Raw genomic sequence first — 26,629 nt, forward strand, 5'->3', positions numbered from 1 at the left:
GGACATGGAGAAAGTGCCAACCTCCTTATGGACTACAGGCCCCTATGGCGTAGGTCTATGGAGGGGGGTGAGAGAAATTAAGATTAAGCTTAAACCAGCAGCAATTTTACCTCAAGCAAGGCAGTACCCTATGTGTTGAGAGGCAGATGAGGGTATTTTTAAGACTATATCAGCTATGATGGAACAAGGTATCTTGGGGATGTCAGAGTCACTGTGTAATACTGCTGTGTACCTTGTGAAAAAATAGAAAGGGGGGTTGTGGAGATTAATTCAGAACATGAGGCCAATTAACCAGATGGTAGAGGAAAAGTTTCCTCTAGTTCCGAATCCTGTGAAGATATTATGTAGTATCCCTACAGAGGCACCATATTTCACGGTGATTGAATTGAAAAATTTGCTTTTCTCAATCCCATTGCATAAGGACTCTCAAGACCTTACGTCATTTACGCTTCGTCAGATTAAGCTGAAGAGTACTTGCTTGCCCCAAGGGTACTGTGAGTTTCCATTGATCTTTTTACAGAGACCTGCGGGTGGACCTAAGCAATATTGATTTGCCAGGTGTTGTGCTGCAATATATGTACATGACATTTTAGTTTATAGCCCGACAGAAGATGAGTGCAGACAAAATTCAATTCAGTTAATGACTATCCTAGCAGACAAGGGATATAAAGTAGATACGGAGAAATTGCAATATTGCCAGGAGGAGGTGTTGTACATATGCCAGTTCATCTCACATGAGATAAAGAAAGTTACACCTGAAAGATTTGAGGCGATTATGAAAACACCAAAACCGCACACGATAAAGCAAATGCAGCAGTTTCTGGGATTAGAGCATGGGTATTTGATTATAGTTCATACACGAGACCCCTTTTGCAGGCTTTAAAGAAAGCCCAAGTGAACAAGGAGAACACAGAATGGTCTGAGGAAATGGAGGAAGGATTTGAGGAATTGAAAAAGGCAATTTGTACAGCTCCAATTTTAGGAATTCCCGATTATTCTGAGTTCTTCCTTTTTCGCACATGAATGGGACAGTTATGACAGCAGTGCTTACACAGAGGACTACACTCGAGTATAAACCTCTGACATATTATAGTGGGATTTTAGATCCAGTTGTGAGAGGACACTTTCCTTGCGAACAATCGCTGGCAGCAGCCGTGTTCGCTATTGAGAAGTCTACAAGCATTGTGATTGGGTGTCCATGATGATGTTTGTTGAGCATACATTGTTTGCTGTTTTGGAGAAGCGTCTGCGTATGAGGTAGTTATATCGAATCCAGCAATTAAAATAGTCAGGTGTAAAATAGTGAACCCTGCCACGTTCGTAGCCGGGAGTTAGCACCTTGGAAAAGGAGGCGCTACTTCCGAGCGGACTGCACTCCTGTGCAACACGCTGCATTATTGGACAGGCTTATTAAAGCACTACAACTCCCAGTAGCCATGGCAATAGTTAAATGCGCAGCACATACTAAGACGAGTGACTTTATCTCACGCGGGAGCGAAGCCGCAGACGAAGAGGCCAAAAGGGTTGCATATTCTCCAGATATTTCTAGTTTTGATACTCCAGATGTAAAGGAAAAAATGGTCACAATTATGATTGTAAACAAAGGATTTAATCATTTGTCCAGAACACAGTTGATGGAAGTTCAAGGCAGTGCTCCTCAGGAAGAGAAAGAGCTATGAAAACAGAGGGGGTGTTCTTTATCCCCCTATGAAGCATTGTGGCGACAGGACAACACTGGAAAGCCAGTGATGCCTGTAGTCTTATTAAGGGTAGCGTTAGAACAGCTACACTACCCTGCACATGTAACTAAGGAGAGTCTTGCTGCAGCTATTGCAGAAGACTGGTTTGTACTGATCATGTTAGAACATGTTGCATTTTATGTAGTAAATTGCATCGTATGTCAGAAGTTTTCCGCTGGGTACACATTGCGAACAATCAGAAGAGTAATTCCTCAGCCGAATGGTCCTTTTCAGCATTTATATATTGATTATGTTGTCAAGCTGCAAGTATGTAGTGGATATAGGTATATGATAGTGGTGGTGTGCCCCTTTTTTTTCGAAATGGATAGGAGCTTATCCATGTACACACCCTGATGCCACTTACGCTGCAAAGGTTTTAGTCCGAGAAGTCTTTCCTAGATGCTGAGATCCGACAATGGGCCCCATTTTGTTAACAAAGTATTTGAACAATTCAGTGTATTGCTTAGTATAAAACACAAGTTTTCTTCTGCTTGACACCCACAAGCGAACAAGATATGTGAGAGACTCAACTGTCTTCTCAAAGAGAAAATTGCCAAATTGAAATTAACATTGAAAAAGGGGTGGCTTTCTTGCCTGCTCCTTGCATTATATACATTAAAGAATCAGCCTGGGTCGGACCACCACCATGCGTTAGTGACGTGAAGGCGAATGAGAACACCCCTGTCCCCTCCATCGAAGAGTAGAAGTGATCTACCCAGACGACTGCAGAATTGTTAAGAAATGAGCTATGTGCATATCTAACATGTATGGCCGCTAGTATCTCTATCATTTCAGATCAACTCAAGCAGAAGGGGTGTCGGTCTCAGGACACAGATGTAGACCATTCAGCAACCGGATCCAAATAATTACCTGTACCTAAACTATTTGTTGGAGATCCTATTTTAATACGCAACTTCACTACGAAGTGGCATGAGCCCCGATTTAGTGGACCATGTATAGTGGAGAAAATTACTCCATCTGCAGTAAAAGTTCAAGAAAGGCGTGCATGGATTCACTTGGGTGACGTGAAGCCATATGCTGGTGAGACCAGAACACCGCCACCCAATTCGGAAGCAAGACAAGAAGAAGCAGTTCAGTGGGTGCAGACGCGATCGATGATGAGGAAGAAGGACTCTAAGATTGCTGATTAAATAAATGCAAGTGAGCATTTGGACTGTGGCTTACATCAAACACTCTTTATAGATATTTTAGCAGGAGTGAGAAAGTAACTGTTCTTAAGCCACAGGAATAGTTTTTATGGGACTTAGGAAAGTACTGATGTGCTAAGAAATGCCAGATCTGGATTTTATCTTTGACGATTGGAAGAGGGAGCAGTTCCCCGATTCTTTCCTCACTGAGTTTCCCTTTGGTCAGATTAATGGTTCTCTCTGATGTCGATATCCATAAACTCCTTCTCTCTGTCTTCGTTTTTATACTCAGATATTATCCTGCTCTTATTGGACGTAGTACTGACATTCGTACAGTTGTGCAGAATCCTAGGAACAGCCCTGCGATTAGAAGATTGTTGGCAGCAATAATTGTGCAAATTTGGCATCTACCTGAGCATCTAAGAAGGCTGCCTGATTAAAAAAGTGTTTTCCTTCCTTAAAAAGTAATACACAGGCATAATGTGGTCCATTGAGAATTATGTAGTTCCAGAAAGTGAGCAGACTCAACGATGTGTGGAAAGACACCAGTGGTGGGGTCTCATGTACTGGTGCATAATATATGTGTGCACAGCATTTATCGTTATTTTTCTGTTTCTACTAATACACATTGCTTACCTTGTTGGGTCCAGAAAGGTAGAAGTCCCTCTGATTCTCCCCACTCCAGTGATCTATGCAGAGTTAGATGTTGCAAGGAGACCAAGGCCATATGTGATTATCCCTACACCAGTGACACCTGCAAGTCCGCCTATTTCTCTGACAAATGTTCCTATGATTCCCCTGTAGGAAGGATGATGACTGATATACTCCATGAGCATTATGCATGCATTCTTTTGGCAAGAACGAGGCCCAAGAGAAGTGCAGGGGAAGATAATTATGAGTTAAATAATTATCTAGACAGTACAGCACATTTGCGGAACAACATGTGGTATCAACACATGAAAGAGGTGGGAAAGAGGACCTTGGAGTAGGATTGCTATGTTTGTGGTCGCCTACATTATGCTATGGGGAAGTCTAAGATATACATAGCTATAGAGATAGACATCCAAACAGCTCATTGCCTGACTCACCTTGCACTCTGCCATACAAGAGGTAAATTCCGGGGTCGAACAACATCCTTGGTATGGGTGACTAAATGGTCAGCTCCAGAAGAAGATGATTATGTTCAAGATTTGAAGACAAGAGAAAGAGCACACACCAGAGATCATATGATAAGGTACGTACAGCCTAGAATGAAGGGAGCAGGAATCTGATGGGAGATACACAAGAATCTCAATTGCCAGGGAAAGACTGATGAAGAATTACGAATATGCAAGGAAAGAGGCCAGATGCAGATCTGGGGGACAGTACTTTCTCCACATGGCTGGGAAGAAGGCATAGTCATATGCAGAGCTGTGGCAGTTACAGGACATCACAAACCAGTTATAGATTATGTGGAAAAAGGATGCAAACCCCTCTTGCCGAAAGTTGCAAAGTTGCTAACATGGGTTGAAGACAAAGGAGGCCCGTTGCAGATATTGCCTCTAGCTAGTGCAGAGCTATGCTTCAGAAATAATGGCACATGAAAAGTTGGAGAAAATCAGCAGTGTGGTTGAATCTTTGATGTACCAGGAATGAAGGATGGGACAGTAGTAATAACGGTTCACTACTGGGCCTGTGGATCCAGAGCATACATGAATCTTCCCAGAGACTGGGGAGGACTGTGTTCTATAGTGCTTGTCCATGTTCCAGCATCAGTGATTCCAAAAAGTGACCTTAACATTGGTGAGTTTCCAAAAGCAGATGCTCATCTGAGAAAGATGAGATCAAGTGGATTCCTCAATCGAACGAAGAGGGAGAATTACTTCTCCGCTAAATCGATAGAAGCCTTCATTTCTATTCGATATGAGCACAGGTTGTTCAGCCAGACGTCAGCAGTTTTTGCAACAATCTTCATGCCAGGGATCCAGACGATGGCAAATGCGAAATGGTTACAGATAACCAGATGGGAGTTTTTACAGATGATCAACACTACCATAAAGGGATTCAATGCTATTAAGGAAGAGTTGAGTCATAAGACTGATGACTCTTCAGAATAGATGTGTCTTGGACGTGATTACAGCTATGGATGGAGGTGTTTGTGCCAAAATCAGAGAATCATGTTGCACATTCATACCTTCTCACGATGACGAGAATGGGACCTTGACAGAGGCCATAAATATGTTGACAAACTTGCACATCAAGATGGAAGATGAAGTTGAAGACATTGCTGATGACAGCTGGTTTGCGTCAATCGTCTCATGGGTTCCACAATGGATGGCGAATATCTTCAAGTTCCTTAAAGCCCTGTTAGTGATGATCATGTTTGGATTCTGTGTGGTCAGAATAATAATCACACAGTGCAAGAAGACAGCAAAGAAAGCGACAGGAATGAAGATCATGATTGATGTCGAGTCTGGGTTTGGACCCAAAGAGCTGACAGATGAAGAAATCAGAGGGTATGGGCGTCATTAGGAGTTTGGAGGCAGCCATGCCCTTAATAAGGCCATGGCTGCCTCCAAACTTGGGTCCGGGTCCGTGGTCCATGAATGGGGAAATACCGGGCCATTCCGACTTCGGAGGGCCCGGTATTTCCCCATTCAGGGAACCTGGACCCAGATCATCCCCATTTGAGCCCCCATAGGGCTCAATGGGAATGGGGAGCATGCTAACAACTGGCCTGTTAATGATGGGCCCGTTGTTAGCATGCTGGTCCCCTCGCAGGACCCGCAAAGGATGTCTGGTCTGACCAGACGCCCAGAGCGGGTCCCGCAAGGGGACCTCGTAATAGGGCGGAATGGGTTTAACGGCACCGGCAGCTCTACCGGCGCCGTTAAACCCATTCCGTCTGGGTCGTAATGAGGCCCAATGTATAAGCCAGTATTTATGCACCTGAAGGAACGAAGTTCTTGTATCCAAAGAGCCACAAGAATTATGTGGGTAGATGGATCTACTGCAGCCGAATGGACAATGCAGTCACATAACCTGGAGTATTGAAGAAAATGTTAAATCAGCCAAAGGTCTGAAAGGAGTAATGAAAATATGGACTCCAAAGAAGCACTTCTTCAGAAAAGGTTGTCTAGATGTGGAGACTGATGGGAGAGTGGGCAATAAATCAACCAGAGGGAGGAGTGTAGAATAGAAGCCAAGTGCCCCTACCATAAGTCCCACCCCCATCCTGCCTATATGTTGGCAGCCGGAAATCGCAACAAGGCCAGTAGTGGTAACTAAACCGCGAAGAGTCCTTGAAACAAGGTATCCTTTGAGGAACCCCTATATGTATCTGCTGAGAAATGATGGTCTTCTGGAGGAAGTTCCGGAAGAAGTGTGAAAGTGAATGAAAGAGAAGACTGGTGACGTCACAAGAAGCTGAAATGAAGCACCCAGAAGAAATGCCACTGAAGAAGGAATATAGACCTTATAGAATCAGATGATGAAGTAACAAATTGAGCAACATTTCAGGAGCAAAATGAAGATTGCACATGCGGAAAAGCACTGAAGAAAATGCAAAATCATTTTACAAATGTACAGATGCAGTAACGCAAGTAGACAAAGTAATCATAAGGCTGGCTATGTAGTGAATAGACTGCTTGCAATGTGCCAATGTACATATATATAGGAATGTATAGAATCTGATGTTCCACAATGCATTTTAGCAAACTTGGACCCGTGAATGAAAGGGCTGGAAGTGTGGCACAGTTGAATAAAATAGCTGCCAGTGAATAAAGATTCGAGAAGGCTTGCCTGGCCAAGTGTCAAGAGTCAGGGCTGCCGAGAGCCTGGTTATCTACTCAAGAAGATACAATAACGTGAGAAGCAAGCCGAGCTCCTGTGTGATGTATAATAGAAAAACACTGGACGTGCCAAGGTTTCTTCATTTAATAGTATTAAATACAACGAAGGGGCTCAAAAATGTGGTCTCTAGTCACCAGAAGATAAGGCCATGCCTTCACTCCTTTTTATTCTCAGGCACAGTGAGCCTTCACAAGGCCGAGTTAAACAAAGTAACTGAATGGCAGACCGCAGGAGTGATGATGGATGTTGGGCTAATTGGGTGGGGAGGCATGACCAGGCATGACCAGGCCAGCCCCCACAACCTGGGGTACCAGCTTGTGTGCTGCTAGCAAGTGGAATATTCCAGAAGGGTACAAGCATGCCAACCAATTGTAGAGGGCCACGTATTAAGGAGCCCTATAGTTTGAGAAGCCAATAGTATATTGTGCATTAGTCTAACACAGAAGGTGACTTGACTTGCACTTGGTATGGGCTTAGTTGTCCACCTGATCTTAGAGACCTAATCACGACCCCATAGCATATTTAGATGTTCCCCTTAAGCCTATATAGGTTTTCTTATTTTTGCGATGAATTATGACATCACTTATGCCAAGTTTTAACTATAAAAGTCTTGTTTTTTATTAAATGCTTTGAGAGAGAACTCGTTGCGCGAGCTGTGCGCTGTCTGTTGATGTCTGTTGTACTCCCTGTTTTAAAGACTTGTTATTAAAACAGTTAATGTTTGCCAACTTCCTGAGTCGGTCTGATTATTGATGTAGGAGTAAGATCTGCATCCCCATCCATCTCAGATACTGTTACCTTGTCTTAAAGGACCCACTCGGGTTCAGAGTTAAAAAATTCTTTGATGTTAATCATTTCAATAACCTCAGGTAAGGGTTTTCCTTTTAGCCACGGGGGATGGTAGTGTTCTTTATTCGCTCCCCAAGCTCTACAGGGGTTTCCCCTGGATTTAATTTGATGGTTCCTAACTTTTGTCGATAAATGTTGCTAGTTTACCCTACCTTCTCTAATAAGCCTTCTTTAATCTCATTAAAGGTAGCTGTTCCAGGAAGGTTTAATCGTTGGTAGGAAGTTTGGAGTCCTCCCTTGAGTAAGAGACCGAAATAGCTTAACTTTAACTCATCCCCCCAGTGAAATTGTATAGCCAGCCTCTCGAACTTAAAAAAAAAGGTATATCTTAGATCATCCCCTTCCTTATAGGGCTGTAGAACTCCTTGGACAATGTTGGGTTTCTCCTGTGTAGCTGTTAATCTTTCCATCCCATCTTGTAGGTGATTCTCAGCGTGTGTCTGATGGTCGGCTAGCCGAGTTAAGGCTTCTTCATTCAAGACCATGGTGAAGTGAGGAGTTACAGTTTTGTCTGACTCTCCTTCAGAGTCAGAAGAATTTTCTGAGCTTTGATCTGGGTCGTGGTCTGAATCAATACAACCTAGGGTTGAAAGGCTGGAAAGTTGCTGAGCTGGTCTAGTCGAGGAAGATGGTAGGTCAATCACTGTCAGTACCCTTCCTGCAAGAGTGGTTTCTAACTCGCTAGGTTTAATGTAAGACTGGGGTTTTCTGACCTTTAGGATACTATGATTCCAATGTTTCAGATGGTAGGTAGAAATAGGGAGAGTGTCACAGAGATGTTGGGATTGAAAAAACAGATCTTTGTTTCTAATAGAGATATGTACTTTAACAAAGATGGCCTGTTTAATCACCAACACTTTGTCCTGATCGGGACTAGTAGCAAAGCGTGGTCGGCCCTGAAATCTCCACGCAATGCCTACCCAGTGGGCCTGTTGAACGCCGTTCAGGGGATGAGAGGGCTATGCAATGTTACGAATGGGACTAGAGGGGAGAGCCTTCTGGGAGCGCACCCTCTCGACAGTGTGCGCACTAGCTACTAGGTGCTTCTCATATTCTCTGCCATATAAAGCTAAATCTTCATCAATTCGGCATTTGGGGCATGCGCAGTACTACTGCATATGCAGTATCTGGAACTGGCAGCGATGACTGGGTATCCAGAATACCACACGTCACAAGTATCAGGGAACTGCATCGGCCATTATCTAGCAGCTTCACTGCAGACATATTAGGGCAGGCAAGGGTTGGTCTGCAGTGTTATCTAAAAGGAAGTTGCCAACTTTTAGTCAGGAACAGCCATATGACTTGCAGTCCAAATACATTGGTGTGTTGTATTTCTTCCAAAAGGTAGTCAAGCTAACACTCCGAAGATTGGCCCATTTCCCTTCAGTCAGTGAGGAAAAGTCAGTGAGAGATTACCATATCCATCGAAAAGTGGCAGTAGGAGACTCTCCTGCCTGAAATCTGCTGGGTAAGCATGGATATCATATCGGCAAGGTGATAGCAGCATGCAGAACCTGGAGCCACCACCCAAGTTTTTAGCCACACCAGGGGAACCACCAATTCCCTGGGAAGACAGGAAAGATTTATTTAAATTTTACTTTGTGGCATCTGGGAGAGAAGATATTCCGATGGGAGAACATTTTCTACATTGATGTGTTGCTTAGGGGCGGAAGCAGTGAGAATAATTAAAAACTACCAGATGATGTGGAAGACGGGGAGGCAGAAGGGGATGGGGAGGTATGACTATGAAAAAATCTCAGGAGCAGTTTGAGAAACAGATTAACATTGTGTTAGAAAGGTATATGTATTTTTCAAGGAAACAAGGTGTGGGGGAAGCAGTGGACTCATTTGTGGCAGTCCTAAAGGTACTATTGACATCTTGTGAATTCACGGGGGTAGAGGATGAATACATTAGGGATCAGATAATGATGCATGCATCAAACCCGCAAATCCAGGAACGCTTGTGGAAGACAATGAATCCACTGCTACAGGAAACGTTGGCAATTGCCAAAGGTATGGAATTAACCAGTATGTGTCTTAAGGAGGTTAATTCAAAAGGCAACAAGGTGCTAGTGCATGCCATAGTTGAAATAGAGGGAGGAAAAGATGGAGGCGTTGAGGAAACCAAGATATCTGCAGTAAAATAGAATAGCAGAACAGTCATGGGGACCAACGCGGAGGTCAGTCAGCGTCAGCCAATTGGAGTAATACATCGGTCCAAGACAGCCGGAGAGGGCAATGTACCAGGTATGGCTTTGAAAAATATGCCATGAAAGCCAAAGAATGTCCAGCAATGAGAGTCATGTAGGCAGTGCAGTAAGATGGGGCATTTTGCTAGGTTGTGCAAGTTCAGCAGAAAATGCCAGGAGGGGAACAGGAACATTCAGTATGTGGGGGAGGAGAAAGGAGAGTGGGCCAACAAAATTGTCCATATCATGGGTGTAGTCGAGAAGGATGAGGGAGGGGAATATATTCGCCCAGGAGTTGAGATTAGAGTGGCAGGATGCCCAATAAAAGTATTATCTGATTCAGGGTCCCCGTACACCATTATTTTGGAGACTAAGTACAAGGAAATGTGGGGAGATAAGGGCCCTATCTTACGCACGACTAACATAAGGCCAAAAGCTTATGGTGGAGGGCAGATAGACATTTAGGCCCTGATTCATGGAATTGTTTGCATGCAAAACAGGGATTTGCATGCCATTCTGCCTGCAGATCCCCATTCGTCAAACAGGGATTTGCAGGCAGAATGGCACGCAAATCCCCGTTTTACACGCAAATAATTCCATGAACAGGGCCTAAGGGCTTTGTGCGGGGAGACAATACCCACAGTGACAAAAACATAACGGCAAAGATTTATGCGGCCGTTAAAAGTGATTGTTTATTGGAAAGGCAACAACAAGGGAAACTAGGGCTTGAATTGCACCCAGGTAAAGAGCTACAGGTGAGATTGGTGGGGGTGAATAGAGCAGAGAAATTTGCCAAGGAGGTTGGGTCCAGACTTAGACAGGTGTTTGGGGAGGGAATAGGAAAATTGAAGGGATATTGCCATAAAATGCAATTGTCTTCACAAGCAAGGCTGTGTGTGCACAAAGTACGGAATCTATCTTTGAGAGTGAGAGACAAAGTAAGAGAAGAGTTACGTGGGCTATGTGATCAGGGTATTATTGAACCCATAGAGAGCAGCGAGTGGTTGTTCCACATCGTCATCACACAATGCCCTGATGGGAGGATTAGAGTATGTGTAGACCTAAGGGATCTTAACAACTATATGTGGATCAATAGACACCCCTTACCCAAGTTTAGTGAGATGCTCTTGACTATGGAAGATGCAGAATGGTACAGTACTTTGGACCTCTCATCTGCATATTACTAAGTAGATTTACATTCCTCATCACACACCTTAACGGCATTCATCACCCCGATGGGCGCATATCAGTTCAAGAGGATGCCGTTCGGATTGGCATCTGCATCAGCCATTTTCCCAAAAAATAATGGAGGATCTGTTGGGGGATGTGCCAGGGGTAAAATGTTTCCAGGACGACATCTTGATTGGTGCCAAAATCGAGGGTTAGCATGATGCCAGAGTGTATGAAGTGTTACGAAGATTGGAAAGGGCGGAATTTACTGTCAAAATTAGCAAGTGTCTGTTCAAAGTGCACCAGGTATGTTATTTGGGTCACAGACTTACAAAAGAAGGAATGGTACGACTGGAAATGGTGGATGCCATTTTAAAGGTGAAATCCCCATCTAACAAAGATGAATTAAAGTCATTCTTAGGCCTTATAGAATTTTATTGCAAGGTTGTGGAGAATGTGGCAGTGAAGAGTCAGCCCTTACGAACGTTTTTGAAGCAAAGGAAGGGGTTTTGTTGGGGCCAGGAGGAGGAGGGTGCATTCAGGAGGCTGTCGAAGGAAGTAGTGATTGCCCCCACTTTACACAATTTTGATCCCTCAGCTGAAACCATAGTATCGGTGGATGTATGTGCTGTGGGTTTTTAGGGGCTGCGTTAAATCAGATTAGGAATGGCAGGAAAGTACCTGTGGATTTCGCATCAAGGACATTATCAGACATGGAAGGTAGATATTCCACAATTGAACAAGAACGTCTTGCATGTTATTGGTCCTCTTTGAACTTCAAGACCTACATTTGGGGTCTGCCTTACAATCTTAGGAGTTATCATAAGCCCTTGGCACACTTGTTTTCTACGAAGGGTTCATGGCTAGCAACTCCCAGGATTACCAGGTGGTTAGCAGTCCTACAGAGTTTCAATTTCACAGTGGAGTATGCTCCGGGACATTGCAATCGTGTGGCTGAGTGTTTGTCCAGAGATCCCTCAGAGGGTGGTGACCCAGTTGTTGATATTCACGATGAGTGGATTGCACAGATAGAAGGTACTGTTAGCAATGTTTCTTCAGAAATGTCTGGTTGGACACAGTAAGGGAAGATCACGAGATGAGGATAGCTATGGAGAGCATTGTGCAGGGCTGGAAGTCGGATGAATCCATGAGATCTCCCAACTACAAGTTCAGAGATGTATTGAGTAGTCCTGAGTGGGATTTAGCTCGAGGTGAGAGGATGATCCTTCCCTTTTCCCTTCGGAGTTCATTACCCAAACGTGCCCACAAGGGACATTTGGGCAAAAGTTTAACTAAGAGGAGACTCGGGGACAGACTTTGGTGGCCAGGCATGGGTGACATGGTAGACGCAGAAGTGGGGCACTGCATTCTTTGTTGTTTAAGCGGCAAATCCCTTAAAACTCAGAAAGTGGAAACAGGCAGTGTGGATATTCCAGGGAATGCCTGGAAGAAGATTGACATTGATTTTATGGGACCTATATGTATGCTGGGGTGCGATAACAGGTTTTCCATTGTTGTGATACACTAATCATCAAGGTGGTTAGAGGTGGACTTTGTGGAAGGTATCTAAACCAGTATTGCAATTGACTATTTGGAGAAGCTGTTTGCAAGGGAGGGGTACCCCAAGATCATCATATCTGGCAACGGTGTCCAGCTTGTCTCAAATGAAATGAGACAGTATCTGCATTAGCATGGGATTGAGAATCAATGTACTACCTTATACAGTCCTAGAGGAAATGGGCTGGTTGTAAGTAGCAACCGCATTATCTATCCAGTTGTCTAGAGCGAATGGGGTGGATTAGAAAAAGGGTATGCGAGAAATGTTGATGGCTCACTGTGATACCCCGCACGTGTTGACAAAGGTTTCTCCGTTCGAAATTATGAGGGCACAGTCTATGCACTCTGCTATCCTGTTTGGTTGATGAACTACGACATTGTGGAGAAGCGTGAGAGGTTGGGGAAGGAACATGAATAAGTGGGTGATAGTTTAAGGATCAAAATTCCTTTCCGAGTACCAAAAGGATGCTCAAAATACTTTGAATCCATACTAATGGTAAAAGTGGGTGAGATACACGTGGTGAACAGTGATGGTAAACGCTGGAGCATGAATTGAGTGGCTGATGTGAGGCATTCCGAAGTAAGGGAGCGAGTTATGGAAAGTTCAAGTTACACTGCATTAGATGATAAATGGTACAACGGAGGATCATCTGACGAGGAGTTTGAATGTAGTGTGCAGTCAGACAGTGACATTAACACTAATAGAGAACTGAGAACCAAACTCAATTGTGCACCAGGTGGGGGGGGTTTAACCTTCTGAAATTGAAAAGGACTCTTCCAGTGCGGAAAAAGACAGACAAAATGTGATGATTTTGTACTCTACAAGTGATTTTGTCATTGTACCTTAATGTCATTCCTCAACCCTAGTCCAGCTAGTGGTTTTCACGCATTTCATCGAACAGTTTCCATGCCCCTCCATCCATTTGTTACTTTATGCATTTTTGTGTGTGCATATTCTTGGGTCATGGCTACCCATGGATGGCGATGCAGGTGAGTGCACATGAGCCTGACCATCCTGGGCCTGGATTTTGTTGTTCCCGAAATTATCTGTGCCCTCTAGCCCTCACTCCGAGGTCCATCTCCCATTCCTTCATTAACCAGCCCGCCCCCCTCTGTGTGATTGGCTTGTTGTTCAGGCACTTCCAAGGCTGTATTCCATCAGTGCTCCCTGCTCGCCTGTTTTTTGGATTGCGATGCAGGCGAGTTCACATGTGCCTGAGCCTCCTTGGCCTCGACTTTGTTGTTCCTGAAATGATCTGTGCCCCTCCCCGCAACCCTCACTCCATCTCCCCTTCCTTCCTTCCTTCCCTCCCTCCCACCACCCAGCCCACCCCTCTCCATGTGATTGGCTAGTTGTTCAGGCACTTCCAAGGCTGTATTCCGGAAGCGCTCCCTGCTCTCCTGTTTTTTGGATGGCGATGCAGGTGGTTGGACATGTGCCTGAGCCTCCTGGGCCTTCATTTTGTTGTTCCCAAAATGATCTGTGCCCCCCTCCCGGCCCTCGCTCCGAGCTCGATCTCCCTTTCCTTCCATTTTGTTGTTCCCGAAATTATCTGTGCATACCCGGCCCTTGCTCCGAGCTCCATTTCCCCTTACTTCCTTCCCTGCCTCCCAGTCTGCCCCCCTCTGTGTGATTGGCTAGTTGTTCAGGCACTTCCAAGACTGTATTCCGGCAGTGCTCCCTGCCCGCCTGTTTTTTGGATGGCGATGCAGGTGAGTGCACATGTGCCTGACCCTCCTGGGCATCGATTTTATTGTTACCGAAATGATCTGTGCCACTCCTGGCCCTCGCTCCATCTCCCCTTCCTTCCTTCCCTCCCTCCCGCCTACCAGCCCACACCCCTCTGTGTGATTGGCTAGTTGTTCAGGCACTTCCAAGGCTGTATTCCGGCAGTGCTCCCTGCGCGCCTGTTTTTTGGATGGCGATGCAGGTAAGTGCACATATGCCTGACCCTCCTGGGCCTCGATTTTTTTGTTCCCGAAATTATCTGTGCCCTCTGGCCCGAGCTCCGAGCTCCATCTCCCCTTCCTTCCTTCCCTCCCTCCGACCTCTCAGCCCACCCCGCTCTGTGTGATTGGCTAGTTGTTCAGGCACTTCCAAGGCTGTATTCTAGCATTGCTCCCTGCTCGCCTGTTTTTTGGATGGCGATGCAGGTGAGTGCACATGAGCCTGATACTCCTGGGCCTCGATTTTGTTGTTCCTGAAATTATCTGTGCCCCCCGGCCCTCGCTCCATCTCCCCTTCCTTCCTTCCTTCCTTCCCTCCCTCCCGCTTCCCAGCCTGCCCCCTCCGTGTGATTGACTAGTTGTTCAGGCACTTCCAAGGCTGTATTCCAGCAGGGCTCCCTGCTCGCCTGTTTTTTGGATGGTGATGCAGGTGAGTGCACATTTGTCTGACCCTCCTGGGTCTCGATTTTGTTCTTCCCGAAATTATCTGTGCCCCTCCAGGCCCTCGCTCTGAGCTCCATCTCTCCTTCCTTCCTTCCTTCCTTCCTTCCTTCCTTCCTTCCTTCCTTCCTTCCTTCCTTCCTTCCTTCCTTCCTTCCTTCCTTCCTTCCTTCCTTCCTTCCTTCCTTCCTTCCTTCCTTCCTTCCTTCCTTCCTTCCTTCCTTCCTTCCTTCCTTCCTTCCTTCCTTCCTTCCTTCCTTCCTTCCTTCCTTCCTTCCTTCCTTCCTTCCTTCCTTCCTTCCTTCCTTCCTTCCTTCCTTCCTTCCTTCCTTCCTTCCTTCCTTCCTTCCTTCCTTCCTTCCTTCCTTCCTTCCTTCCTTCCTTCCTTCCTTCCTTCCTTCCTTCCTTCCTTCCTTCCTTCCTTCCTTCCTTCCTTCCTTCCTTCCTTCCTTCCTTCCTTCCTTCCTTCCTTCCTTCCTTCCTTCCTTCCTTCCTTCCTTCTCTCCCACCTCCCAGCCCGCCCTCCTCTGTGTGATTAGTTAGTTGTTCAGGCACTTCCAAGGCTGTATTCCGGCAGTACTCCCTGCTCGCCTTTTTTTTGGGATGGTGATGCAGGTGAGTGCACATTTGCCTGACCCTCCTGGGCCTCGATTTTGTTGTTCCCGAAACTATCTGTGCTCCCCTCTGGCCCTCACTCCGAGCTCCATCTCCCCTTCGTTCCTTTCCTCCCTCCCACCTCCCAATCTGCCCCTCCTCTGTGTGATTGGCTAGTTGTTTAGGCACTTCAATGGCTGTATTCCGGCAGTGCTCCCTGCTCGCCTGTTTTTTGGATGGTGATGCAGGTGAGTGGACATGTGCCTGAGCCTCCTGGGCCTCGATTTTGTTGTTCCCGAAATGATCTGTGCCCCCCCGACCCTTGCTCCGAGATCCATCTCCCCTTCCTTCCCACCCTCCCGCCTCCCAGCCCGCCCCCTCTTTGTGATTGGCTAGTTGCTCAGGAACTTCGAAGGCTGTATTCCGGCTGTGCTCCCTGCTAGCCTGTTTTTTGGATGGCAATGCAGGTGAGTGCACATGTGCCTGACCCTCCTGGGCCTCGATTTTGTTGTTCCTGAAATTATCTGCCCCCCCGGGGCCCTAGCTTTGAGCTCCATCTCCCCTTCCTTCCTTCCCTCCCTCCCGCCTCCCAGCCCACCCCACTCCGCGTGATTGGTTAGTTGTTCAGGCACTTACAAGGCTGTATTCCGGCAGTGCTCCCTGATCACCTGTTTTTTGGATGGCGATGCAGGTGAGTGCACATTTGCCCGACCCTCCTGGGCCTCGATTTTGTTGTTCCCGAAATTATCTGTGCCACTCCCGGCCCTCGCTCTGCGGTCCATCTCCCCTTCCTTCATTCCTTCCCTCCCCCTCCCTCCCACCTCCCAGCCTGCCCCCAATCGTGTCATTGTCTAGTTGTTCAGGCACTTCCAAGGCTGTATTCCGGCAGTTCTCCCTGCTCGCCTTTTTTTTGAATGGCGATGCAGGTGAGTGCACATGTGCTCGACTCTCCTGGGCATCGATTTTACTGTTCCCGAAATTATCTATGCCCCCCCCAGCCCTTGCTCTGAGTTCCATCTCCCCTTCCTTCCTTCCTGCTTCCCAGCCCAGCCCCCTCCATGTGATTGACTAGTTGTTCAGGCACTTCCAAGGCTGTATTCCGGCAGTGCTCCCTGCTCGCCTGTTTTTTGGATGGCGATGCAGGTGAGTGCACATGTGCCGGACCCTCCTGGGCCTCGATTTTGTTGTTCCCAAAATGATCTCCCCGCACCCCCAGGCCCTCGTTCCAAGCTCCATCTCCCCTTCCTTCCTTCCCTCCCTCCCGCCTCTCAGTCCGCTCCCCTCCGTGTGATTGGCTAGTTGTTCAGGAACTTCCAAGGCTGTATTCCGGCAGTGCTCCCTGCTCGCCTGTTTTTTGGATGGCGATGCAAGTGAGTGCACATGTGCTTGACCCTCCTAGGCCTCGGTTTTGTTGTTCCCGAAATTATCTGTGCCCCCTCCGGCCCTAGCTCCGAGCTCCATTTCCCCTTCCTTCCTTCCCTCCCTCCGCCTGCCAGTCCGCCCCCCACCCTGATTGGATCAATAGATGGCCATAACTGGTCTTCCCACAGCAGCCCTCTGCCCCTGCGGCTAAGGGCCCCACGGCAAAGGGCGGCTCCCACAGAGGCAGCTCCATATTGTGTCTGCAGGTGTCAGCAGGGGAAGCCAGTGAAGGCAGTGGCCAGCCGTCAACCAGCAGCTACTCCCAAAGTAGGTGTGGCATGGGTGGGGAGTAGAGCAATCACTCCAGAAAGCCCTGCCACTCTACACTGCCTTACCTCAGAACATAGCGTACCAGGCAAATGTCACCTGCATTACTCTCTTAGGAAATACTCAACACTAGCAATCACCCATTATAAATTTACTCTCAAATATAGATATATCAAACCATCTGTGTCCGCTATAGGACTAAACCTACCATATAATATTGCAAACCATGCTGCATTATGAAACCTAGGCCTTTGCCACCCTATACCATAGCTCTCAACTCACGCGCTTTTGGCGGGTGTCACCCGCCTTGTAAACAGCTCTCTCATCCGCCAAGCCTCCTGCACTCCCATTCGTTTCAATGGCTCTCACCCGCCCAAAATAAAATCAGGGGTTTTCACCCGCCTTTGCGACATAAATGGTTGAGAGCTATGCCTATACAGGACTCTCAAATCCAGGCATAGCCTCCATCTTTATATATGTCTAACATACCATTAACCAACGTCACACCAGGATAGAACTGTGAACATTAGCCTCCGTCACATCTAGATAGGATTGTGAATGTTAGCAAGTACCACATTTGATAGAATTGTGAACATTAGCCTATGCCGTACCCAGATAGAATTGTGAATGTTAGCAAATGCCACACTTAGTTACAGTTGTAAACATTAGCCTGCGTCGCATCTAGATAGGATTGTGAATGTTAGCAAGTATCACATTTAGGTAGAATTGTGAACATTAGCCTCCATCACATCTAGATATAATTGTGAACATTAGCCTGCGCCGGACCCAGATAGAATTGTGAATGTTAGCAAATGTCACACTTAGAGTTGTGCATATTAGCTTGTGTTGCATCTAGATAGGATTGTGAATGTTAACAAGTGCCACACTTAGATAGAATTGTGAACATTAGCCTGCATTACAGGTAGACAGAATGGGAAATGTCACCCAGTCCTGGTGTCCACCCGCCAGACTGCACACATTCAACCGACGTCAATAGCACCACACCTAATGCTAGGACGCAGCTACCATCAGGCAAATACAACAGCTGCACACATAACTAGTGCACGCAAGCACCCTACTCTACAGTGCCCGAGGGCGTTCACCCTACCAGCGCGTTGAGGTCAAACCAATGATATATTGAGCGCTATATAAATGCCAAATAACATAACACAAAGGCGACCCACAAAGGGGAACGTATGTAGTATCAGCCCCTGGTGCGCGAGATGGAATCCTACCGGTGTTCCATCACGTGCACCGAGGCCATGGTGTATTATGACAGTTGACCAACGGTCATATCGTGCTCTGCCTTTCGGACCACATAAGCATTTGGGTGTCTTATAACTTGATTGCTTAAATAAACTGTTTTGAAGAACTCTACGTGCCTCTGTACTTACTACACTTGTGCCATCACTTTTCCTGAGTGGTGTTAATTGAAACGCCTGAGGTGAACCCATATATCGTAATTAGACAAAATAATAAGACGCCTGTATTTAAGGAAGTGTGAAATGGTTCATTTTTGGAGAAAGGTCTATGTTTTATATTAGAACGTGTGTGTTCCCCTCTTGTAATGCTCATAAAAAGAAGCGCCCAAGTTTTAAAATAATTTGACACAGCTTCAGATGTGCCCCAAGCATGGGCGCTTTTCAGAGCTTCTGTAAATGACAGCTAGGCTGGGCCTGCGTCGCCATAGCAACCAGTGAGCGCGAACGCTGTCCTCATGTAAGGCCGATGTGGAGTAGACTGGCGGCCGGTAACGCGCAGACGCTGCGCAGGCGGCGTGTGCCGCCGCATAGCAAATAGGTCCATTACCTCCGGCGCGCTTTACACATCGCTTTATATTTTCCCAGGGCTAACGCTGGTTTGTACCACACGTTCAACAGTAACAACACGAACCCCGGCCATTTCGTTCCCCACCAACCAGTAGTCCCCCAATTTTGTGGTAGCCATTTAGATGTGACGGTGCACGTCTATGTGGCGAATACATCGCATGAAGAGGAAAATAGTAACCTGCGTACAAATTATATATATACAAATAAAGAATCTTACAAACAGACACGGTTCATAGTAACATACTATGCTCAGAGAGCAGTGTTGGCAAACATGCGTTTTAACATTGTGAGGTGATTTCCCCGCATCCATGTTGACTGTGTGCGCGCTGCGGCGGGTCAGTCAGTGCGGCGTGCTGACAAAGGAAGACACTCACCTTTGCGGTGATCAAACACTGACGAGGTGCTGAAATCCATGGCTGTCTACCTCATTGTCCGCGCCGGATCCATGTAAACGCCATCCCATGGGTTTCCGGAGAGGCGTCCGAAATGTTGCATTGAAAACTATACGGACTGGCCCGAGCAGCCGCCACGTCCCATGGCCGAGAAATCCCGAAGCCCCTCTGCTGCGGCGGGCTCCTGTCAAAGCAAAGCCCGTCTCCCACATGGGGGGAGATGTGTGCGCTCCCCAGGCAGGGGTGGGGGGCCCTTTTAATGAGAGGCGCACTGCGAACTCTCGAGAGGGGCCGTGTTTTCATTTGCCGGAGGAGGGCTGTAATGCGCGGGGGGCGGAGGGGGCCGCCTGCTTCCCGCCAGCTCTCGGGGAGGCGCCCATGCAGAGGCGCGAGAAGCGGAGGAGTGAGGCAGGAGCCAGGGAGCACAGGAGCCCCGCCGCCGGGCACAGAGCATGTGCAGGGCTGAGGATGCAGCAGCAGCAGCACATTGGCCACTGGCGGGCTGCTCATCACACCGCTGTTGCGCTCACTGCGCCAGCCGAACCCGCTCCCTTAATTGAGTTTTACATCAATATTGTAGAACAGTGGAAGCACTCTGTCGTGCTATTTGCTAATTAAATGACGCCTTCCATTATTAGACACCCACTTGCGAAAAGGGTGCAGGGAATGCGCAGAGATGATCCGGGATAGCAGCAGCATCACAGGGTGGGGAATTATATAGACCGTTGAATGTAGCACAGGGGACGGGCAGGTGGGGCCAAGGAACTCTTCTCACAGCACACTCTCCAGGCAAGGCCTTAGGCACGCTGGCGAGACAGAAGTCACCAAGCCCTTAATGGCACAACAAATAACCGAGAGGACGGTCTTGCGAGAGACTTGGTGGAGGTCTGATCTCGTTGCTAAAATGTGGATCCTGCAGTGATTTCTCATTTAGCTTTTTCTGGCCCACGCCAGACACTTTATCTGACGCTCACCCAGTTCCTCTGCTCCCTAACCTATGAGTAACTGATCCTATTTACTGCTTTGAGTACCACGCACACCAACGACTTGGGTTTCATGTTATGTTTTTGGTTTCTATATGGCACTACTGTTGCCCTTTTCCTGGTCTCGTGGCTCTCTATTCAAGTACATTCCTTGAGCAGTAGGCTAACACTTAACATCTCTGGACATGGTGACTGCGACAGCACACGCATCTACCTCTGGTTCGGCCCAGAAATCGTCTAATTCTGTTCTGCGTGCCCCAGGTGCTCTGGAGACGTTCACACGAGTTTGTCATCAACTTCTGGGCATGTTCGGAGCACGGCCAAGATTCAAGACTCTTGAGTGTTAGATAACTGATAGGATGGGTCACCAGGATACGAGTGCATTGATATTGATATTTTATTTGTATGACGCTCGTACACAAGTGTTTCAGAGCACAACGAGGCAAAGGAGGGGAACAAAAAAACAATCTTATTAGGCCCAGTGACATTGAGAACGCGCAAGTGCATGGGAGAGGGAAAGGGGAACGTGCATGAGAGGGGTGAGAGGTGGAAAGTGCTGAGCAAAAAGGAATACAAATAAATAACATATAAATAAATAATAAAAACAACAGTGATAGTGCAGCCAGCAAGTGGCAAGCGACAGACAAGGTGTGTCTGATAAGTGCAGAAAATGGGGGATAGGGGGGGGCTGTAGGGTTACAGATTCAGACCCCAGTGCAAGGGATTGCCGGGAGGCAGGGTGAGCAGGTACCTGTGACCGATAGAGGGTGACCAGGTGCACGATGCTGAGACAGAATAGATCAGCAGGGGAGAGGAGGAGAGCATGCAGACGCAAAGAGGACGGTCTTGAGGTGTTTCCGGAACCAGAGATGGTTCTCCTCAAGTTTCAAAGTGGCAGCGAGGCTGTTCCAGAGGGAGGCCGAAGACGGAGATCTACCCCCAGCTCGTTTCTTTGAAAAATGACTGCCCCTGAGGCAGTTAGAGATGGAGGAGCAAAGAGCTCGGGAGGGAAGGTATTTACGGAGGGACAGCTGAAGGTATTTTGGGCCCAGGCCCCAGAAAGCCTTGTGGACAATGCAAAGGGTCTTGAATTTAATCCTCGCAGCCACTGAGAGCCAGTGGAGAGATTTCAGGGCTGGAGGGATAAGATCCCAGGGCTTGAGGCCAAGGACAAGTCTCGCAGTCCTGTTCTGGATAATTTGCAAAGGGCGGATTGTAGAAGCAACTAGATTTAGAAAGAGGCTGTTGCAATAATCCAACCTGGAGAGAACCAGGGCTCGAGAGACAGTAAGCTTCTTGGGGAAGGAGAGGAAAGACAGCATTCCTCTGAGGAGGTGCAGTAGGAAGTTTGACTTTTTAGAGACATCAGAGATGTGAGCAGAGAAGGAAAGTGTGGAGTCAAAGATGACTTTGAGGTTATTAGCCTCGCAAGTGGAGGTAGGAGGAGGTCCAAGGGAGGCTGCTCAAAGAGTCACAGGAAAGGAGGGTGAAGGTGTGCCGATGAGTATCTCAGTCTTGATGGCATTCAGGCAGAGATCATTGGCGGCACACCAATCATGAATGGCAGATAGGCAATCAAAGATGAGAGAAGGAGAAGAGGTGGCCGAGGGAAGCCTGAAAATGAGTGGAGTGTCATCAGCATAGCACTGAAAGTTGGAGCCGAAAATGGCAATGCGTTGGGCGAGAGTTGCCAGGTATTGGTTGAAAAGCCTGGGTGAGAGGTTAGACCTCTAGGGAACACCACAGGTAGAAAGGGAGATAGATGAAAGGAAGGAACCAAGTTGGACCTGGGAGGGTCGATCAGAGAGGAAAGAGGTCAGGCAGGCCAGAGTCTGATCAGTGATACCCAGGTTGTCATGGAGACGGTTGAGCAGAATGGTATGGTTGACCTTGTCTAAGGCGGATAGGAGATCGAGTAGGATGAAAACAGAGTGGGTGTTAGAGTCAAGGTTGGAGAGCAGATCTTCATGGATGTTCAGGAGAGCAGTTTCCGTGCTTCTGGCCACTCTAAAGCCAGACTGATGGTCATGGCGATAACCAACAGAATCAGAATGAAGGTTAAGCTGCGAGATGGACAGCTTTTCCAGGAATTTGCCCAGAAAAGGAGTGATGGAGATTGGGCGATAGGTAGCCGGGCAAGAAGGGTCAGCTGTGGGTTTCTTGAGAAGGGGGTGCACAAGAGAGTGCTTCAGAGGGGAGGGGAAGGCTTCTGAGGCGAAGGAGTGCAGAAATCAGCCAGGGCAGGAACAAGGGTGTCAATGTGGTCCTTGATGGTTTTGGAAGAACAGGGAGGAACTTGTTTTGATGAGACTTTCATAGATCGGACTTGTCTAGAGACCTCGTCAGGGGAGAAAAGAGTCGGCCGAGTTGTTAGATACCGCAGAGACGCAGGCTTGGATGTGGGCTTTCTTCTTTGGACAGAGAGTCGGTATATGCCAGTTTGTCAGAGGAGGAACACAACGCCCTCCATTTCCTCTCAGCCGCCCTACACTTAGGTTTAAGTGTAGCTAGGTCAGAGACATACCAAGAATTGCACTTGGCTTTAGGCTTCAAGCGAATCCTCATGACAGGGGCAAGAGCATCAAGAGTATCAGAAATAGAAGAGTAGAGCAGAGACAGGGCTGTGTTAGGATGTGAGTCAGCCAGAAGTGGAGCAAGGGGAGGGGAAGGTGGCGGTGAAAGGCTCAACTGATACACGCTTCATGGTCCGGATGTCCGAGAAGGTAGGTGGCAGTGTTGGGGCTGGCTCTGCCTGGGGGGTAGAGAGGGAGAGATGGGAGGAGAGGAGGGAGTGATAGCTCCAGGAGAGAGGAGTGGTCAAATGGATGGAGAGGGGGAGGTCAGGAGAGAACAAGACATCAAGCGTGTGCCCTGCAGAGTGAGTTGGACCAGAGTGGAGGATAGAGAGGGAGAGGGAACCACAGAGGTCACAGAAGAGTACAGAGGAGGAACAAGGAGAGTGTACATGGATGTTGAGGTCACCAAGAAGGAGGAGTTGAGTGGTAGAGGCCCGGAGGCAGGACGAGAGGTCCGCCCACTCAGAGAGAAATGAGGTGGTCTGACAAGGGGGCCAGTAGAGAGTAGCCACAGTAAGAGAGTGGCTAGGACAGAGGGAAAACCTGCAGACAAGGCATTCGAAAGAGGAGTATGTCTGCATGGGAATGATAGAGGCAGGAATCCACTCAGGAAAGATCAGGGCTACACCCCCTCCGGACTGCGTGGATCTGGGTGCAGAGAGGATCTTGTAGCCATCAAGGAGGAGAGTGTCAAAGCTTGTGACAGAGCTAGCTGTGAACTATGTTTCGATAAGACAGAGGGCATCGAGGTCAGGCTCTTCCAGGAGGTGGCAGATGGCAGAGGAGTGTTTGACATATGAACAAGAATTACAAAAGCTGTAAAGCAATGAGTTAGTACACTATGGTCTTAAGTTAGTGATCATGGTATCTAAGATATCCAAAAATTCTTCCTTAAAACAAAGAAAGATAATCGAGGGGAATAAGAAAGCTAATGTGATGAATAATTTCAATGGTTTATTTGAAAGAAAAAAAGGAAAACATACCTTTTCAAGAAAACATAGTAGTAAATAGACTTACAATTATGGTGAAAGCAAAAGTGCATATAAAGATTGGAGGTACAACATTTTTTTAACAAAGAGTTTTGAGTACATATAAACAACAGTATAAATTAACAAGTTTGTCAAAATTGAAAAAAAAATTAAACACAAGCCAATTGAAAAATAAATAATTACATTTGTGCAAAAGTGTAGATTCACTTCACAGGTCTGCCTACGTAAACTTGTCACATTTATTCATGTCAAAAAGAACTGTCTCGAAATGATGTTGTTTCAAAATAGTGGGGGTTCCAAAAAAGAGAGACCTAGTACGTCTCGGTGGGCCCCCTGTAGGGTCGTTGATCTAAAATAAACGCCTTCCTCGGGGCATAGTAAGAAGTAATAGTCCCTGCAGGGAAGCAGACAAATGAAAAATACTAAATATCCAATAACATAAAGCTTTCTTTGTAATTCTCAGTTGGCTATCTTAAGTTGACAAGGTGTCTAAACAATTTCTTCAAAGGGATTTTTAACATGACTACTAATTAGTTCTGTCTAGAAAAAGAACCTTACCCAAATCAATGTGGGGGGGATCTTCTAGACAAAATTTCCTGACGCAGAAATCACCTCACTGCCAACCATGAGCACAGGCGTCTAGTGGAGAATCAAAGCCAATACTCAGTTGTAAAACCTATAAATCAAGGTATATAGGTTTGGGTTTAGACTCAAGGTTAGAGCGCAGATAGATGTAAAAGGGGGAGAGGCATGTGCCTACCTGTGTAGAAATGCTGCCCTGGTACCCGTAAATTGATGGAATCCTAAAGTGGTGGATTCGCCACCTGAAGTCAGTCTTGAAAGTAGTTATTTTGCAGTGTTCAAGCTGATGAAAATAATGGTAAAAATAAAATTAAAAAATGTGTAGATGCTACACACTCAAAGGCATCAACAATTCCAGAACATGGAAGAACAGTGCTTACTTGTCCGACTTGGCTTGTTGACTAGAGCCAGGTGTATTAGATGCCAGCCATATATTTGGTACCGGGTGAATAACCGTGGGCAAGTTCCATATGTAATTTAGGAAACCTATGGGGAAAAACAAATGAAGCCCCATAAGAAAGTAACCAATGGCGACAGAGCTAATAATGTTTGAAAAGGCTCTGTACAAAATTTGAGCAAATGAAATGGAATAAAACACAGGAAATGTAATACAGCAGGGGACCAAGCGCTGTGTTAGCACAAACGTGCAGAAGTCAGAGTCAAGAGTGAACGTTTTTCCCAGCGGCAATTAAACGGGTGGAGCTACGCAGGGAACGCTGTACCCATGGGATACAGCAGGGGACCAATCGCTGTGCGTGCACGAACGTGCAAAAGTCAAAGTGAAGAGTGAAAGCTCTTACCCACGGCAATGAAGGGATCGAGCTACGCGGAGAACTCTGTAGCCGTGAGGAGCAGGTTTGCAGTGAAGCGTCGCACCGTGTGTGTGCTAAAGCGGCTTCTACAAATAAAATGAGTAATTAGCAGCAGCGCCTGCTACGGGTCCGCAGTGCTGGTAAGGTGACTTTGCTAGCCCTGATTGGACACAGACAGAATGCTGGTGCTTGTGTGAACCTAATAGGTTATTGGCGGCTCACCCACCATTTGTGAGCAACCATGACGTGTCCGGCCCTGATTGGTTGTCAGAAACACACCCTTGCTAAGGGGTGTGTTCTATACCAGGAACCGTTGTCTCACGTAGACCAAATAGTCTGTCTCGGTGCGAAGGAAAGGAGTAACGGGCTAGCAAGGGATCTGGGCTAGCTACCGCCATACATAAACACAGTTGGATTCGGATGCTAGTGGTGGGTGCAGAATCGCAGTGCCTTTGAGAGCATTAACATGGGAGAACAAGCAAAGAAGGAAAGTGAATTCAAAAGAGGGTTGGGGTGGTCAGAAGGAGGGAACTAACCCATATTACAGGAGGTGGGAATGTCATGGTAGTCTGGATTTCAATGCAGAGTGAGGTTGCAGCATCATGCAGGATCAGGCGCTGGGGTGCAGGAATGTGCCAAATGAAATTAAATGACATGAAATTATATTTTATTTATATCGCGCTCGTACACAAGTGGTTCAGAGCGTGACCAGGCAAAAGGGAGGGGAACAAGGGAGAACAAAAAAGCGATCTTACTAGGCCCAGTGACATCTAAGAAAGCACAAGCGCATGGAAAATGGAAAAAAAGGGGAAAGTGCATGTAGGGGGGGGTGGAAAGTGCAGAGTAAAGGAGAGAAAAACAGAATAAATATAAAATAAATAAATAAATAAAGGTAGTGCGGCCAGCAAGTGGCAGGTGAAAGTTGGTCAGATAAGGTATATCTGATAAGTGCAGAAGAAAAGTGGGAGAGGGACTGTATGGGTACAGATACAGAACCCTAGTGCAGAGGGTAGCCTGGAGGCTGTGCAGGAGGGTGGCAGGGTTAGCAGGTACCTGGGCCCGAATGACAGAGGGTGGCCAGGTGCACGATGCCAAGAGAAGAAACAGATCAACAGGGGAGAAGGGGGGGGGAAGCAGAGGCAAAGAGGAAAGTCTTGAGATATTTCCGGAACCGGAGATAGTTTTCCTCAAGTTTCAGGTTGGCCGGGAGGTTGTTCCAAGGGGAGGCACGAGCAGAAGACAGAGATCTACCCCCAACTCATTTCTTTGCAAAACGACTAACCCTGAGGGAGTTAGAAGTGGAGGAGCGAAG

General features: G+C 47.1%; 1 protein-coding gene across 2 annotated transcripts in view; it reads right to left on the bottom strand.

The window, feature by feature from the left end:
• The window catches only part of ANKRD55 (ankyrin repeat domain 55), a 1,206,736-nt gene that overhangs the window by 1,057,915 nt on the left and 122,192 nt on the right, over positions 1-26,629 (bottom strand). Inside the window, exon 1 of one of the 2 annotated variants that reach the window (XM_069627295.1) lies at positions 19,358-19,873. The exons of the other annotated variant lie outside the window; for it this stretch is intronic. Within the exon in view, the coding sequence (XP_069483396.1) occupies positions 19,358-19,397 (40 nt within the window). The 5' untranslated portion in view covers positions 19,398-19,873. Of the gene's footprint in view, positions 1-19,357; positions 19,874-26,629 lie in introns of those variants that run through there. 2 annotated transcript variants of the gene reach the window in all.

Source organism: Ambystoma mexicanum, chromosome 6p (genome assembly GCF_040938575.1).
Source record: "Ambystoma mexicanum isolate Mex_15411 chromosome 6p, UKY_AmexF1_1, whole genome shotgun sequence".
Taxonomy (NCBI): domain Eukaryota; kingdom Metazoa; phylum Chordata; class Amphibia; order Caudata; family Ambystomatidae; genus Ambystoma; species Ambystoma mexicanum.